This window comes from Bombina bombina, chromosome 3 (genome assembly GCF_027579735.1).
Source record: "Bombina bombina isolate aBomBom1 chromosome 3, aBomBom1.pri, whole genome shotgun sequence".
Lineage (NCBI taxonomy): Eukaryota > Metazoa > Chordata > Amphibia > Anura > Bombinatoridae > Bombina > Bombina bombina.
This window is the reverse complement of record NC_069501.1, coordinates 221,350,855-221,368,151: the sequence shown is the minus strand read 5'-3', so window position 1 is coordinate 221,368,151 and position 17,297 is coordinate 221,350,855. Positions and strand designations below refer to the sequence as shown.

Below are 17,297 nucleotides of genomic sequence, written 5' to 3'. Positions count from 1 at the left end.
TTATTTTGTTGTAGTTTATTTTGTTAGGTATTTTAAACAGATATAACTTGTATTTTAGGATGGCCCCTGAAGTTATCTTAGCAATGGATGAAGGGCAGTATGATGGAAAAGTGGATGTGTGGTCTCTTGGTATAACCTGTATAGAATTGGGTAAGTCCACAAGGCTTTATGCAATCTTAGGTAGAATACCTATATCTAATGGCTTTAAGTCTATAAAATACTTCGCTAGGGGTGGGCAACCTCATCCTTCGTAAGTAACCGAATGCCGAAGAAGATTGCCGCTTGTGGGATCCAGTTCTGTATTTATTCTTGTGAAAGATCAATACACAAGAATCTGGATTTGCTCAGATCCTAGTATGTTGAACTTTCGCAAGAATATATGTGGCTCAGAAAAGAGCTGAATTTCTCAAAACAATGCATCAAAATGAAACTGAATTCTTCAGTGGGAAGATTTTCATGTATTGAAAATTGTTTTGGTGAGCCGCTAAAAGTGTTTATTTACTAGCTGTCACCTATTTTCTGAATGTATATTGAACATTTATTTATTCTTGTGTATATAATTGTATTTTCACAAGGCTTGAATTCTTAGAATTTTCTTCTGATTGCTATAATTTTGAATTTTGACATTTATATATGTGTGTGTCTGTGTTATAAATTACCTTTTTACTTATATAGTTATATGTTAAATCTCTCTTCCATCTATGCAATGAACCCTAACGGCAGCAAACTATTCACCCATCAAGGTAAAGCCTAAGCACAATCGCCTCCCCACTGAATAAACATATCTGCCTTCTCTTCTGTTCTAATTACCATCCTACTGTTACAGCCTGCTGCTAATTCTAAACGTCTATAAAGGGTGGAATATAGGGCGCCACATAGTTCAAATCAATATAGCTTGGATAAAAGAACAATAAGACAGAGGAATCTTACTCACAAGGTGTAAAGCACTGATGTGCAGTACAGGCAGTCCGGAACCACTAGTCGTCCGGTAGACCCAATGGGAATGTAGTCAATGGAGTCCTCGTCTCACCAGGGAGAGTCCAGAGAAACCAAATGGAGGATGAATCTGTGTGGCCCAAAATGGTAGTAATAGGCCTGCAGGATACAGGTCACCCTCAGATGATGTAAAATGTCCAAAAGGTGCCAAATGTAGAGGTCACATAAGTGAATAGGCAGCAAATGAGAAGTTGATATTAAAAATTTATTAAAAAGGTTTAAAACAAAGCAACGCGTTTCTCAGTGTAAAAACACTGTTTCATCAGGCTGTACAAACAACTCTCACAGCTGCCATATTTAAAACAAAAATCAACCAATCAGAGAACAACCCAATTACACACCCCCTTGGGAAAATACCACTATACAGATAGAAGGGGATATATGTACAAATCAGGTTAATATATTGGAATAACACATCAAAAATAATCCATATGTATATCCATATAACAATCAATTAAAAATAATAACATTATTATATCATATATATTCTTTCTCCAGAGACAACAGAATATCCAAAGTAATATATTCTTAACTTGAATTCACTGAGAATAGTATCTCCCAGATTCAATGTTAATATGTTGAGATAGAAAACAATTATGTACATCCTATTTGGTGTTATCAAAAACACCATACTAGACATGTTATTATTTGTTTATATTAGGCCAATAAATAATTTATTATGTGGTGGGAATTGTTATTAATAAATTGGTTATTTGTTTAGATGCGTAATCCGTCATATCATGTTGGCCTGGGAGGAAGTGGTGGCTCAAATCTGATGTCATCGTAAACATTTGATGTCATTGATGTGATTTGATGTCATCGTAAACTGCTTAAGTATATACTATATTTAGTTATCTATTCTTCATGTATCCTAGCTTAGTGTTTAATATCGGTTGTGCACGCAGGGCATATTATGTTTACGATGACATCAGATTTGAGCCACCACTTCCTCCCAGGCCAACATGATATGACGGATTACGCATGTTTAGGAAAAGGTTCAGACTTTGTAGGCAGAGGCAAAACAGAGCAAAGGAGACCGCCATGATAGCATGCAAAGATAAGGTTTGAGATATTAGGTTGTTTTGTTGTGAAGAGCTTTGTAGGTTGGCGTAAAATTTTGAATTTGACAGTGAAGTATAATAGAAGCCAGAGTAGGGCCCGGGATAGAGATGCAACAGTGGGAGTGGTGGTTAAGTCTGACAGAAACATTTAGGACAAACTGAAAAGTAGTAAACCAATTAGAAAGGTATTGCAGTATTGAGGATGTTATGATGAGTGAGTGGATGAACAAGAGATAGTTGTATCTTGAGAGTCATGATTTGGTGATAGATTGAATGTAGGGGGCGGGGATAAATGTTTAGACAATGTTATATAATGCTCCAAGGCAGCAGGAACAAGGTGAAGTTGTTATAGTGGAGTTATCAACAATGATGTATATTTCCAGTGTTGGAGTGTTGATAGAAGTGGACATCAGTTCAGTCTTGGATAAATTAATTTCTCTTGTAAGATGTATTGAGTCCACGGATTCATCCATTACTTGTGGGATATTCTTCTTCCTAACAGGAAGTGGCAAAGAGAGCACCCACAGCAGAGCTGCCTACTCTAACTGCTAGGAAATGGTAATGAGTGTGGTGACAAAAATGTTAGTTTTTTATTTTCTCAAACAAAAGTTTTTTATTTTAAATGGTACCGGTGTGTACTATTTACTCTCTGGCAGAAAAGGGATGAAGATTTCTGCAAGGAGGTTTATGATCTTAGCACTTTGTAACTAAGATCCACTGCTGTTCTCACAAGGGCTGAAGAGTACTGGAAAACTTCAGTTGGGGGAACGGTTTGCATGCTAAGCTGCATATGAGGTATGTTCAGGCTATATTTTTCTAGACAGACTGTGTTAATTCTAGAAAAAGGCTGGTAATATTCCCATGAGGGAAGGGTAAGCTGTATTTCACTTGATTTACTTTGATTAAAGTCATAGAAGTTTCAGCTTGCTTGAAGGTCTTGTTTGTTTGTTACTGGTGACGCCATTTTTAAAAGATAAAAGCGTTTTTATTTTTCAAAAGGAAAGCATTTTTAAACGTTTTTTGTAAGGGACTGAGGGGTCATTGTGGCTTGTGTTTGGGTTTTTTAACCCACATGATTAATTAGAAAACACTCAGGTGTTTTCTTTTACTAGGCCTCAAAAAACGAGTGAGGTGGGAGAGGCCTATTTTCGGCCTCAGTTGTGCATTTTCTATTTCTGTGAAACATCCAACTGCTTCTCCAAGGGTTCCTGCTGTGTTTGAGGGTTGTAAAGGATGTTTTTCCCCACAAATCGTTCTGAAGGGCAGGTAGGAGCCACAGCAGAGCTGTGGCAGGGTGCTGAAAGTTTTTTTTACCGGTTTTGATGTTTTTTCAATCCGGTTTTGCCATTAAGGGGTTAATTGGTTATTTGCATAGTTGTGCAAAGTTACTAAGGCTGTAAGATACTACTGTAAAAATTTTGTTCAGTTTACTGCTTTTTTACACTGTTTTTCAGAACTTGTGCAGCTTTTTTTCTCTTAAAGCCACAGTACCGTTTTATTTCTAAGTGTTTTTTACTTTGATTAAAGTGTTTTCCAAGCTTGCTTGTTACATTGCTAGCCTGTTTAACATGTCTGATACCAAGGAAAATCCTTGTTCAATATGTTTGGAAGTCATTGTGGAACCCCCTCTTAGAATGTGTCCCAAATGTACTGATATGTCTATAAATTATAAGGATCATATGTTAGCATTTAAAAATAGAGCTTTAAGTGATTCTCAGTCAGATGCAAATGAGGGTTCGCCTTCTAGCTCTCCACAAGTGTCACAACCAGTAACGCCCGCACAAGTGACGCCAGGTACCTCTAGTGTGTCGGGTTCATTTACTTTGCATGACATGGCCACAGTTATGAATACAACCCTCACAGAGGTTTTATCCAAACTGCCTGGTTTACAAGGAAAGCGGGATAGTTCTGGGTTAAGGAAAAATACTGAGCTATCTCACGCTTTAGTAGCCGTATCTGATATGACCTCACAATGCTCTGAAGGGGTGAGGGATTTGTTATCTGAGGGAGAGATTTCTGATTCAGGAAAAACGCTTCCTCAGACAGATTCTGATATGACGGCCTTTAAATTTAAACTTGAACACCTCAGTTTATTGCTTAAGGAGGTATTAGCAACTCTGGATGATTGTGACCCTATAGTAGTTCCAGAGAAATTGTGTAAAATGGATAAGTATTTAGAGGTTCCTGTTTACACTGATGTTTTTCCAGTTCCTTAGAGGATTGTAAATATTGTAAATGTTTCCTATATCTGACACCTTGCGGGACTCATGGCAGACTGTTCCTAAGGTGGAGGGAGCTATTTCTACTCTGTCTAAGCATACAACTATACCTATTGAGGACAGTTGTGCTTTCAAAGATCCTATGGATAAAAAATTAGAGGGTCTTCTGAAGAAAATATTTGTTCATCAAGGTTTTTCTCTTCAACCTATTGCTTGCATCGTTCCTGTAACTACTGCAGCTGCTTTCTGGTTTGAGGCTCTAGAAGAGGCTCTTCAGATGGCGACTCCTTTAGAAGAGATTTTGGATAGAATTAAGGCTCTTAAGTTGGCTAATTCTTTTATTACAGATGCCGCATTTCAACTGGCTAAATTGGTGGCAAAAAGTTCAGGTCTTGCCATTTTAGCACGCAGGGCGTTATGGCTTAAGTCCTGGTCTGCTGATGTGTCATCTAAATCTAAGCTTTTGAACATCCCTTTCAAAGGAAAGACCCTTTTCGCCCTGAACTGAAAGAGATTATTTTAGACATCACTGGAGGGAAGGGTCATGCCCTTCCTCAAGATAGATCAATTAAGACAAGGGCTAAGCAAAATAATTTTCGTTCCTTTCGGAACTTTAAAAGTGGTCCCGTTTCAACTGCCTCTACTTCAAAGCAGGAGGGAAATTTTGCACAATCCAAGTCAGTCTGGAGACCTAACCAGACATGGAACAAGGGTAAACAGCCCAAGAAGTCCGCTGCTGCCACCAGGACAGCATGAAGGGGTTGCCCCCGATCCGGGACCGGATCTAGTAGGGGGCAGACTCTCTCTCTTTGCTCAGGCTTGGGCTGTGTAGAAGACCTATATACCATTAGGGTGATCCGCCCAGTCCCAAGAGAGGAGCAGGGGCTAGGATTTTACTCAAACCTGTTTGTGGTTCTCAAAAAAGAGGGAACTTTCAGACCAATCTTGGATCTCAAGATTCTAAGCAAGTTCCTCAAAGTTCCATCTTTCAAGATGGAGACCATTCGGACTATTCTTCCTCTGATCCAGGAAGGTCAATATATGACTACCGTGGATTTAAAGGATGCTTATCTACACATCCCTATTCACAGAGATCATCATCAATTTCTCAGATTTGCCTTTCTAAACAGGCATTACCAGTTTGTGGCCCTTCCCTTCAGGTTGGCCACGGCTCCCAGAATTTTCACCAAGGTACTAGGGTCGCTTCTGGCGGTTCTTCGTCCACGGGGCATAGCAGTGGCGCCTTATCTGGACGACATCTTAATTCAGGCTTCAACTTTCCAGCTGGCCACATCTCATAAGGACATCGTGTTGGCTTTTCTGAGATCTCACGGGTGGAAGGTGAACATAAAAAAAGAGTTCTCTCTTCCCTCAAACAAGAGTTTCCTTTCTAGGAACTCTGATAGACTTGGTGGAAATGAAATTTTTTCTGACGGAAGTGAGAAGATGTTAACCACTTGCCGAGCTCTTCATTCCATTCCTCGGCCATCAGTGGCTCAGTGTATGGAGGTAATCGGTCTTATGGTAGCGGCTATGGACATATAGTTCCTTTTGCCCGCCTACATCTCAGACCACTGCAACTAAGCATGCTCGAACAGTGGAATGGGGATTATGCAGATTTATCTCCTCAACTGCATCTGGACCAGGAGACCAGAGATTCTCTTCTCTGGTGGTTGTCTCAGGACCACCTGTCTCAGGGAATTTGTTTCCACAGGCCAGAGTGGCTCATAGTAACAACAGATGCCAGCCTGTTAGGTTGGGGTGCAGTCTGGAACTCCCTGAAAGCTCAGGGCTTATGGTCTTGGGAGGAATTGATTCTTCCGATAAACATTCTGGAACTGAGAGCGATTTTCAATACGCTTCAGGCATGGCCTCAGCTTTCTGCGGCCAAATTCATCAGGTTTCAGTCGGACAACATCTCGACTGTAGCTTATATCAATCATCAGGGAGGAACAAGGAGTTCTCTAGCGATGATGGAAGTAACCAAAATAATTAGATGGGCAGAGGATCACTCTTGCCATCTATCAGCGATCCACATCCCAGGAGTAGAGAACTGGGAGGCGGATTTCCTGAGTCGTCAGACTTTTCATCCGGGGGAGTGGGAACTTCATCTGGAGGTGTTTGCCCAGCTAATACAGCTATGGGGCACGCCAGATTTGAATCTGATGGCGTCCCGTCAGAATGCCAAACTTCCTCGTTACGGGTCCAGGTCTCGGGATCTCAAGGCGGTGCTGGTAGATGCTCTAACAGTGCCTTGGTCCTTCAATCTGGCTTATGTATCCCCACCGTTTCCTCTCCTCCCACGTCTGGTTGCCAGAATCAAGCAGGAGAGAGCTTTGGTGATCCTGATAGCTCCTGCGTGGCCACGCAGGACTTGGTATGCAGACCTAGTGGACCTTCTATTCCAGGGTCCGTTCTCGCATCCAAATCTAATTTCCCTGCGTCTGACTGCTTGGAAATTGAATGCTTGATTTTAGCAAAGCGTGGTTTTTATGAGTCAGTCATTGATACCCTGATTCAGGCTAGAAAGCCTGTCACCAGGAAGATCTATCATAAGATTTGGAGCAAATATCTTTATTGGTGTGAATCCAAAGGTTACTCTTGGAGTAAGGTTAGGATTCCTAGAGTTTTGTCTTTTCTCCAAGAGGGTTTGGAGAAGGGATTATCAGCTAGTTCTCTAAAGGGACAAATCTCTGCTTTGTCTATTTTACTACACAAACGTCTGTCAGATGTCACAGACGTTAGAGCATTTAGTCAGGCTTTGGTCAGAATTAAGCCTGTATTTAAATCGGTTGCTCCGCCTTGGAGCTTAAATTTAGTTCTTAAGGTTCTTCAAGGGGTTCCTTTTGAATCCATGCATTCCATAGATATTAAGCTTTTATCTTGGAAAGTTTTGTTTTTAGTAGCTATCTCTTCAGCCCGAAGAGTTTCTGAGCTATCTGCTTTACAATGTGACTCCCCTTACCTTGTTTTTCATGCAGATAAGGTGGTTTTGCGTACCAAACCTGGGTTTCTCCCTAAGGTTGTTTCTAATAAGAATATCAATCAAGAGATTGTTGTTCCTTCTTTGTGTCCTAATCCTTCATCAAAAAAGGAACGTTTATTGCACAATCTTGATGTGGTTCGTGCTTTAAAATTCTACTTACAAGCAACTAAAGATTTCCGGCAGACATCTTCATTGTTTGTTGTTTATTCTGGTAAATGGAAAGGTCAAATGGCTACGGCTACCTCTCTTTCTTTTTGGCTGAGAAGCATCATCCGTTTGGCTTATGAGACTGCTGGACAGCAGCCTCCTGAAAGAATTACTGCTCATTCTACTAGAGCTGTGGCTTCCACATGGGCTTTTAAAAATGACGCTTCTGTTGAACAGATTAGTAAGGCGGCGACTTGGTCTTTGCAAGCAGTGGTGCCTTCTGTTTAAAGGTCCCTGTCTTGTCCCTCCCTTCATCCGTGTCCTAAAGCTTTGGTATTGGTATCCCACAAGTAATGGATGAATCCGTGGACTCTGATACATCTTATAAGAGAAAACATAATTTATGCTTACCTGATAAATTAATTTCTCTTGTGATGTATCAAGTCCACGGCCCGCCCTGTTTTTCTAAGACAGGCATATGTATTTTTATTTTTTGAAACTTTCAGTCACCACTGCACTCTTATGGTTTCTCCTTTTTCTTTCTAGCCTTTGGTCAAATGACTGGGGGGTTGAGTTAAGGGGGGAGCTATATAGGCAGCTCTGCTGTGGGTGCTCTCTTTGCCACTTCCTGTTGGGAAGGAGAATATCTCGATACATCACAAGAGAAATGAATTTATCAGGTAAGCATAAATTATGTTTTTCAGGTTAAAGAAATCCATCCATGAATAGATAATAGAAAGTCTGTGACACTGCCTAGAAGGAAGTGATATGAGGTGGCAGAAGATAGATTGTCAGTATAGAAGTGGTTTTTGAACTCAACAAGCATAAACACTATATGGCTAAAAGTATATGAACAGCCCTACTAATTATTGAGTTCAAGTTTTAGCCACAACCATGGCTAACAGGTGCATGACATCTAGTAAGCAGCCATGGAATCTTCATAGTTTAACATTGCCAGAACTATTGGTTGTACTGAAGAAGGACTTTAAAAATGTCACTTGAACTGCACCGTAGAACCGGTCCTGGTAAATTAAATAGGAATTGTGAGAGACACTGTAGAAAACTACACTACTCACAAAATACTCGGAGACCACTAAGCGGCTGGATCATTACCGCTGATAGATACAATAACAACCAATAGCTTTATTATGTAAATTAAAAACTACATGTTTGCAAAACATAGGCCAGTCTATGTCCATGTTTCAGATTCCCATACATATTAATGCTATTAGTTTTACATTTCATGCTTTTTAAGAACCACTGTTTTTTTCTTTCTTTCATTTCTTTCTCATAGAATTTTACTTCTGGCCACTAGGAGGAGGCAAATATTACTCTCTAAAAGCAATGAATCCCTCCCACCTCTCTGGTATTCTAGGCTTTTCTTTGCCTGCATAGCGTTAAGGTGAAGAATTGCGGTGCTCCATATTCTTCTTTAAAAGAGTTCCTTGGACCGAATTGAGGCCTATTTCTTCTATAAGGTAAGACGAGTCCACGGATTCATCCTTTACTTGTGGGATATTATCCTCCTGCTAACAGGAAGTGGCAAAGAGCACCACAGCAGAGCTGTCTATATAGCTGCTCCCTTAGCTCCACCCCCAGTCATTCTCTTTGCCTACTCTAAGTACTAGGAAGTGTAAAGTGAAAGATGTGATAAAATATTAGTTTTTAATTTCTTTATGTGTTTCCACCATTTCCTCTCCTTCCTCATTTGATTGCCAGAATCAAACAGGAGAGAGATTCGGTGATTTTGATAGCACCTGCGTGGCCACGCAGGACTTGGTATGCAGACCTGGTAGACATGTCATCTCTTCCACCATGGACTGAGACAGGACCTTCTGACTCAAGGTCCATTCCAGTATCCAAATCTAGTTTCTCTGCAGCTGACTGCTTGGAGATTGAACGATTGATCTTATCCAAGCGGGGTTTCTCGGAGTCGGTCATAGATACCTTGATTCAGGCTCGAAAGCCTGTCACTAGGAAAATTTATCATAAGATATGGCGTAAATATCTTTATTGGTGCGAATCCAAAGGCTACTCATGGAGTAAGATTAGGATTCCTAGGATTTTGTCCTTTCTCTAAGAAGGATTGGAGAAGGGGCTATCAGCTAGTTCCTTAAAGGGACAGATATCTGCTTTATCAATTCTACTGCACAAACGTCTGGCAGATGTTCCAGACGTTCAGTAGTTCTGTCAGGCTTTAGTTTGAATCAAGCCTGTGTTTAAACCTGTTGCCTCGCCATGGAGTTTGAATTTAGTTCTTAAAGTTCTTCAAGGGGTTCCGTTTGAACCTATGCATTCCATAGATATTAAGCTTCTATCTTGGAAAGTTCTGTTTGTAGTTGCTATCTCTTCGGCTCAAAGAGTTTCTGAACTATCTGCATTGCAATGCGACTTGCCTTATCTTGTTTTCCATGCTGATAAGGTGGTTTTGTGTACCAAACCTGGATTCCTTCCTAAGGTTGTTACTAATAGGAATATCAATCAGGAAATTGTTGTTCCTTCTCTGTGTCCTAATCCTTCCTCTAAGAAGGAGCGTCTGTTGCACAACTTGGACGTGGTTCGTGCTTTGAAGTTTTACTTGCAAGCGACCAAAGATTTCCGTCAAACATCTTTTTTGTTTGTTGTCTATTCTGGAAAACGTAGAGGTCAAAAAGCTACGGCTACCTCTCTTGCCTTTTGGCTGAAAAGCATCATCCGTTTGGCATACGAGAATGCTGGACAGCAGCCTCCTGAAAGAATTACAGCTCACTCTACTAGAGAGGTGTCTTCCACATGGGCTTTTAAAAATGATGCTTCTGTTGAACAGATTTGTAAGGCTGTGACTTGGTCTTCACTTCATACATTTTCCAGATTTGTAAGGCTGCGACTTGTTCTTTGCTTCATACCTTTTCCAAATTTTACAAATTTGATCATTTTGCTTCTTCGGAGGCTATTTTTGGGAGAAAAGTTCTTCAAGCAGTGGTGCCTTCTGTTTAACCATCTGTCTTGTCCCTCCCGTTCATCCGTGTCCTGTAGCTTTGGTATTGTATCCCACAAGTAAAGGATGAATCCGTGGACTCATCTTACCTTATAGAAGAAAAGGAAATTTATGCTTACCTGATAAATTAATTTCTTCTATGGTAAGACGAGTCCACGGCCCGCCCTGTCATTTTAAGACGGATTATATTTTTTTGATTTAAACTTCAGTCACCTCTGCACCTTGTAGTTTCTTCTTTTTCTTCCTGTACCTTCGGTCAAATTACTGGGGGTGGAGCTAAGGTAGTAGCTATATAGACAGCTCTGCTGTGGTGCTCTTTGCCACTTCCTGTTAGCAGGAGGATAATATCCCACAAGTAAAGGATGTATCCGTGGACTCGTCTTACCATAGAAGAAATTAATTTATCAGGTAAGCATAAATTTACTTTTTCCCTTCAGAGAGCTGCTACTGAGAGACAGAGGGGAGATTGGAGTATTAGGTAGTGACATAATCACTCTCAGTGAAAGTGTTAGTCACAAGCCTGCCACAGGTGTCACAGGAACCGTTCCCCTAGTCTTCTCCTGTTGGATTGTTTATATACTCCTTACATAGATCCTCTGCAGTGATGTACACAGCACTGGATGGACTTTCTACCAGATGCTGTCTTTTCTGCATCCACTATGAACGGTAGATTGGGTGCATCTGAGGTTAGTGCAGCCATTTTTTTGCACTCACATAGCCCACAGGCTATTAGTAGGTAGTAGTAGTAGTAGTAGCTCTGATGAAGAGCATGCGCGAAACACGTCAGGCGTTACTGTCTGTGACTTTTGGCATTGTCCAATAAACCCCAGTTACACAAGACTGTGTGATTCAGAGTGACTCATTTTCTTCATTTATTAGTAGATACACCAATTTTGAGGTACATCATAGCCAGGGGACATACACATGTAACAGACTAATACCACCTTTATTACATAGACTATACTTATTTTAGTAATAATGAAAACTTTATTATGGGGTAATAGCTGGTATTTCTATTCAGCTAATTGATCTGGGACTTTCATCTCAATGAAACCCTATACCCTCTGTTATATATACAGTAAAAGGGATTTAGCTGCTTGGCAAAGTGAGGCATGTTATTTCTGCAGACACAAATTCACTTTTTTTTTTTTTTTTAACTACAAAGTAGGACTGCACGATTAATCGCGGATGCGGTTTTAAACCGCGATTAATCGCCGCAGTTTTAAAACCGCGACAGTATGCAATTTTTAGCCCCGCCCCTATGACATAAAGGAGGGGGCTCATATAGGCTAGCTCTCCGCTGCTGAGTAAACCGTATCTGTGCAAGTACCTTCTCTCCCCTCTCACTATGGCTGTCTGGACTAGAGCTTGTAAGTCTGGAGTCCAGCTCCACCTTCTGCATGATCACTGGGTGCGTGTACAGGCTGAGCTAACAGGGGAAGCGTAACCCTGACATCGGAACCAGAACCTTGTGGAGCACTCTATAATCTCAGCAATTATGAATCAGATTTAACCCCATCCTTGCACAGCATTTGCTTCATTTAGTGCTCTCCCCTGTTCCCAGCTCACATACAAAGCAGGAGGATTTGCTGTGTCTGCACTCTGCTTGCATTTATAATCGGTTTTACCTCCGTATTAATAAGGAATATCTCACACTTATGTACACACCTGTCAGAGTATCCTGGGCATAAGCTATGTCACTTGCCTTTCTTCAGTTAAAATGGAATCTTGGGAATTTGAAAATGTCAGTTTGTTTTGTTCTAAATTATTTCTGACAAACAGACCCTAATGCAGGTATTTAAAGCACCTGCTATACAATTAATTAACATTTAATGCATTTTTTTAGTGAGAAATGTATGTTTAACAGTTATTTTTAAAACATTGCGATTTAAAAAAAATTCCATATCGCCCAGCCCTACTACAAAGTCAAGAAGTGACATTGTGAATGGATTAATGGAATTAATGTACCCAAAAATGAAGTATTGCAGCCATGAATATATAGCCTCATGCTACATCACTAAACACAAATCCTTATTTCTGTATGAATAGACTTTGGATTAAGGATTTTATTAAAAAAAAAAAAAAAAAAAATCCATGGATTTATGTTCCCCTGATAATGGGCTGGGCAGTTTTTCAGTGTTTTGGATAGGCTAGTTCTAGTGATGGATCATCTTAATGCTACATGATACAAAGACATTTTAGGAAATTGGGTGATTCCAGCTTCGTGACAACAGTTTGGCGAATGCCCTTACCTGTTTCAATATTTCTGTGTCCATGTACACAATGAGAGGTTCATTAAGACACGGTTTGATGAGTATGGTGTGGAGGAACTGGAGTGACCTGCACCAAACTCTGACCTCAACTCCATTAAACACCTTTGGGATGACCTGGAATGCTGATTGTGAGCCAAACCTTGTCCAACATCAATGTCTAACCTCTCAAGTGCTGTTATGGCTGACTGGGCACAAATTCTTAAAGACTCACTCCAAAATCTTGTGGAAAGTGGTGGCTGGGGCAACACCATATTAATGCTTTTGAAATGGGATGTCCACCAAGCTCATACAGGTTTGATGATTAGGTGTTCACATACTTTTGTACAATTCCTGTGTGAACAAGTATATATTGAGAAACGCTGGATTCCCAGAAAAGAGATTATGGAAAGGGTGGTGAGGAGGTAATGGAAGGGATGGTGAGGAGCAGTGATGTGCAGTCACTAGAGGCAGGTGAGGCAGTGCTTCACCTCTCATATGGGCAAAAATATATATTTTTTTATTGGCTTTAAAAAAAAAATTGTACATTTTTTCCCCCAGCATTTTTTTTTCTCACAGCTATATGTTGTGCAATGAAGAGGCACAATCAGGTCTGCCCACCATTACACAACATGCTGCGCCATCTACTGGATGCAAGTGGTTAAGATCATTGCATGGCCCATTAACTGCTTATTTGAGGCAGTCCTATTTGGGCTGAACCAATCCAGTGAGAGGCATTAGTAAGTGGAACATAGGGTTGGGGCTGGATGTTAAATCATATAAAACAAAACAAAAACGCAAAAAAACAACTTTCATATATTTTGTTGCTGTCCTGTGAACCTGCTAGCTTTGCTAAAGTGAAAAAGAGAGTTCTGTTCTTCCCCTCTAAGTGCAGTGGAATGTGCCACTGTCACTTCCTGAATCCTTACAGAGCAGGAAAAGAGGCACAGAGAGCAGTGTTTCATCCACATCTTGTTAAAGTAAGATTTTACTGAAAGATTCTGTTAGTGAAAATGATAATTTAATGAATGTGGTTTAGTGTTTGTTTACTCTTTTATAGCAGGGTCGTTTTTGTATTTTGTTTACTCAAACTTTACACCCACTAACTTAGCAGCTTGCCTCTGTACTTCACACTAAATTATAGACTAATTTTCTGAACTCTCTGTAGCTCTGATGTTTTATTACTTTAAAATGCAGTGGCCCCCCCCCCCCTTTGTGTGTGTGTGTCTCTCTCTCTATCCATCTCTCTCCTTATGTGTTGTTCTCCCCCATGGTCTCTTTCTCTCTCTGTCTCTCTTCCTCCCCCTCTGACTCTCATCCCTTATGTAATGAAAGAATCTATAAGCATAATTTGCAGCATTAAAGTAAAATGTATGTTTTAAACATATTTTAATGGGCATGGATTTCTAGATCTCATAATCAGAGCAAGCATTGTGTTATCTGTCAAGAGTTTCTGTTACAATCCTTTTAGACTAAAATCAGATGTTTACTAAGTTGACCAGTTTTCCAAGACACCATTTAAAGGGACATGAAACCCATATGAAACCCATATGCAAATTTAAATAACTTTACAATTTACATCTAATATCTAATTTTCTTTATTCTTTTGATGTCCTTTGTTGAAAATCATATCTAAATATGCTCAGTAGCTGCTGATTGGTGGCTGCACATAGATACCTCATGTGATTGGCTCACCCATGTGCATTGCTATTTCTTCAACAAAGGATATCTAAAGAATGAAGGCGTATCCTAGCCACTGCCTCACCATCCTCTGACGTCACTGCACGTCACTGGTGAGGAGATACCAGAGAATGAAAGGTTAGACATAGATAAATACTTTTTAGTTTGTGAAAGGGTGTGGAGTCATACATAACTTGGAAGCCGAAAATGTTCAATAGGATACTGTGGATAACCGTAACAAAGGCAACAGAAAAGTCAAGGGGAAAAAAATAGTGAGCACTGTCTGCTGACTTTGTCTTTGAGCAAATAATTTACATCTTTAGAGAGGGCAGCCTCAATAGAGCGTTGCTGTGGAAGGTCAAACAAGGAGTTGGGTGATTGAAAGTCTTTAAGACTGTTGTTCAAAAAGTTGCAAGAGGAAGTTGAGAATTTAAACAACGGAGAAAGAAGCTTGATCAAGGAAAGGCATTTTCAAGATTGGACTTATGTTTTAACAAGGAGCAAAATATGCCAATAGATAGAGAGGTTTAATAAATCCGTCACAGGTATAAAGCACCTCAGGGTGGCAGTTGGATATGTTCGGGATATATGGGGTGTGTTTATAGTAAGTTACAGTCATTGTCTTGCCTTTTTAGTTTTCTCCAACATAGGTGTGTCCGGTCCACGGCGTCATCCTTACTTGTGGGATATTCTCTTCCCCAACAGGAAATGGCAAAGAGCCCAGCAAAGCTGGTCACATGATCCCTCCTAGGCTCCGCCTACCCCAGTCATTCTCTTTGCCGTTGTACAGGCAACATCTCCACGGAGATGGCTTAGAGTTTTTTAGTGTTTAACTGTAGTTTTTATTATTCAATCAAGAGTTTGTTATTTTGAAATAGTGCTGGTATGTACTATTTACTCAGAAACAGAAAAGAGATGAAGATTTCTGTTTGTATGAGGAAAATGATTTTAGCAACCGTCACTAAAATCCATGGCTGTTCCACACAGGACTGTTGAGAGCAATTAACTTCAGTTGGGGGAACAGTGAGCAGTCTCTTGCTGCTTGAGGTATGACACATTCTAACAAGACGATGTAATGCTGGAAGCTGTCATTTTCCCTCTGGGATCCGGTAAGCCATGTTTATTATGATTGTAAATAAGGGCTTCAAAAAGGGCTTATTAAGACTGTAGACTTTTTTTGGGCTAAATCGATTGATTATTAACACATATTTAGCCTTGAGGAATCATTTTATCTGGGTATTTTGATATAATAATATCGGCAGGCACTGTTTTAGACACCTTATTCTTTAGGGGCTTTCCCAAAGCATAGGCAGAGCCTCATTTTCGCGCCGGTGTTGCGCACTTGTTTTTGAGAGGCATAGCATGCAGTCGCATGTGAGAGGAGCTCTGATACTTAGAAAAGACTTTCTGAAGGCGTCATTTGGTATCGTATTCCCCTTGGGGCTTGGTTGGGTCTCAGCAAAGCAGATACCAGGGACTGTAAAGGGGTTAAAGTTCAAAACGGCTCCGGTTCCGTTATTTTAAGGGTTAAAGCTTCCAAATTTGGTGTGCAATACTTTTAAGGCTTTAAGACGCTGATATTAATATTTCTGAAGGGCCCCTAACTCAGTCTGATGGGGCCAGGGAGGTTTTGTCTGAGGGAGAAATTACTGATTCAGGGAACATTTCTCAACAAGCTGAACCTGATGTGATTGCATTTAAATTTAAGTTGGAACATCTCCGCATTCTGCTTAAGGAGGTATTATCCACTCTGGATGATTGTGACAAGTTGGTCATCCCAGAGAAACTATGTAAAATGGACAAGTTCCTAGAGGTGCCGGGGCTCCCAGAAGCTTTTCCTATACCCAAGCGGGTGGCGGACATTGTTAATAAAGAATGGGAAAGGCCCGGTATTCCTTTCGTCCCTCCCCCCATATTTAAAAAATTGTTTCCTATGGTCGACCCCAGAAAGGACTTATGGCAGACAGTCCCCAAGGTCGAGGGAGCGGTTTCCACTTTAAACAAACGCACCACTATACCCATAGAGGATAGTTGTGCTTTCAAAGATCCTATGGATAAAAAATTAGAAGGTTTGCTTAAAAAGATGTTTGTTCAGCAGGGTTACCTTCTACAACCAATTTCATGCATTGTCCCTGTCGCTACAGCCGCATGTTTCTGGTTCGATGAGCTGATAAAGGCGGTCGACAGTGATTCTCCTCCTTATGAGGAGATTATGGACAGAATCAATGCTCTCAAATTGGCTAATTCTTTCACCCTAGACGCCACTTTGCAATTGGCTAGGTTAGCGGCTAAGAATTCTGGGTTTGCTATTGTGGCGCGCAGAGCGCTTTGGTTGAAATCTTGGTCGGCTGATGCGTCTTCCAAGAACAAGCTACTTAACATTCCTTTCAAGGGGAAAACGCTGTTTGGCCCTGACTTGAAAGAGATTATCTCGGATATCACTGGGGGTAAGGGCCACGCCCTTCCTCAGGATCGGCCTTTCAAGGCAAAAAATAAACCTAATTTTCGTCCCTTTCGTAGAAACGGACCAGCCCAAAGTGCTCCGTCCTCTAAGCAAGAGGGTAATACTTCTCAAGCCAAGCCAGCTTGGAGACCAATGCAAGGCTGGAACAAGGGAAAGCAGGCCAAGAAACCTGCCACTGCTACCAAGACAGCATGAAATGTTGGCCCCCGATCCGGGACCGGATCTGGTGGGGGGCAGACTCTCTCTCTTCGCTCAGGCTTGGGCAAGAGATGTTCTGGATCCTTGGGCGCTAGAAATAGTCTCCCAAGGTTATCTTCTGGAATTCAAGGGACTTCCCCCAAGGGGGAGGTTCCACAGGTCTCAGTTGTCTTCAGACCACATAAAAAGACAGGCATTCTTACATTGTGTAGAAGACCTGTTAAAAATGGGAGTGATTCATCCCGTTCCATTAAGAGAACAAGGGATGGGGTTCTACTCCAATCTGTTTATAGTTCCCAAAAAAGAGGGAACGTTCAGAC

At 40.9% G+C, this 17,297-nt stretch overlaps 1 protein-coding gene across 2 annotated transcripts in view; it reads left to right on the top strand.

The window, feature by feature from the left end:
• Positions 1-17,297, top strand: part of TAOK1 (TAO kinase 1) — a 613,695-nt gene that overhangs the window by 354,319 nt on the left and 242,079 nt on the right. For both annotated transcript variants that reach the window (XM_053706161.1, XM_053706162.1), the window contains exon 9: positions 59-150. In XM_053706161.1, coding sequence (XP_053562136.1) covers positions 59-150 — 92 coding nt within the window. The remainder of the gene's footprint in view (positions 1-58; positions 151-17,297) is intronic.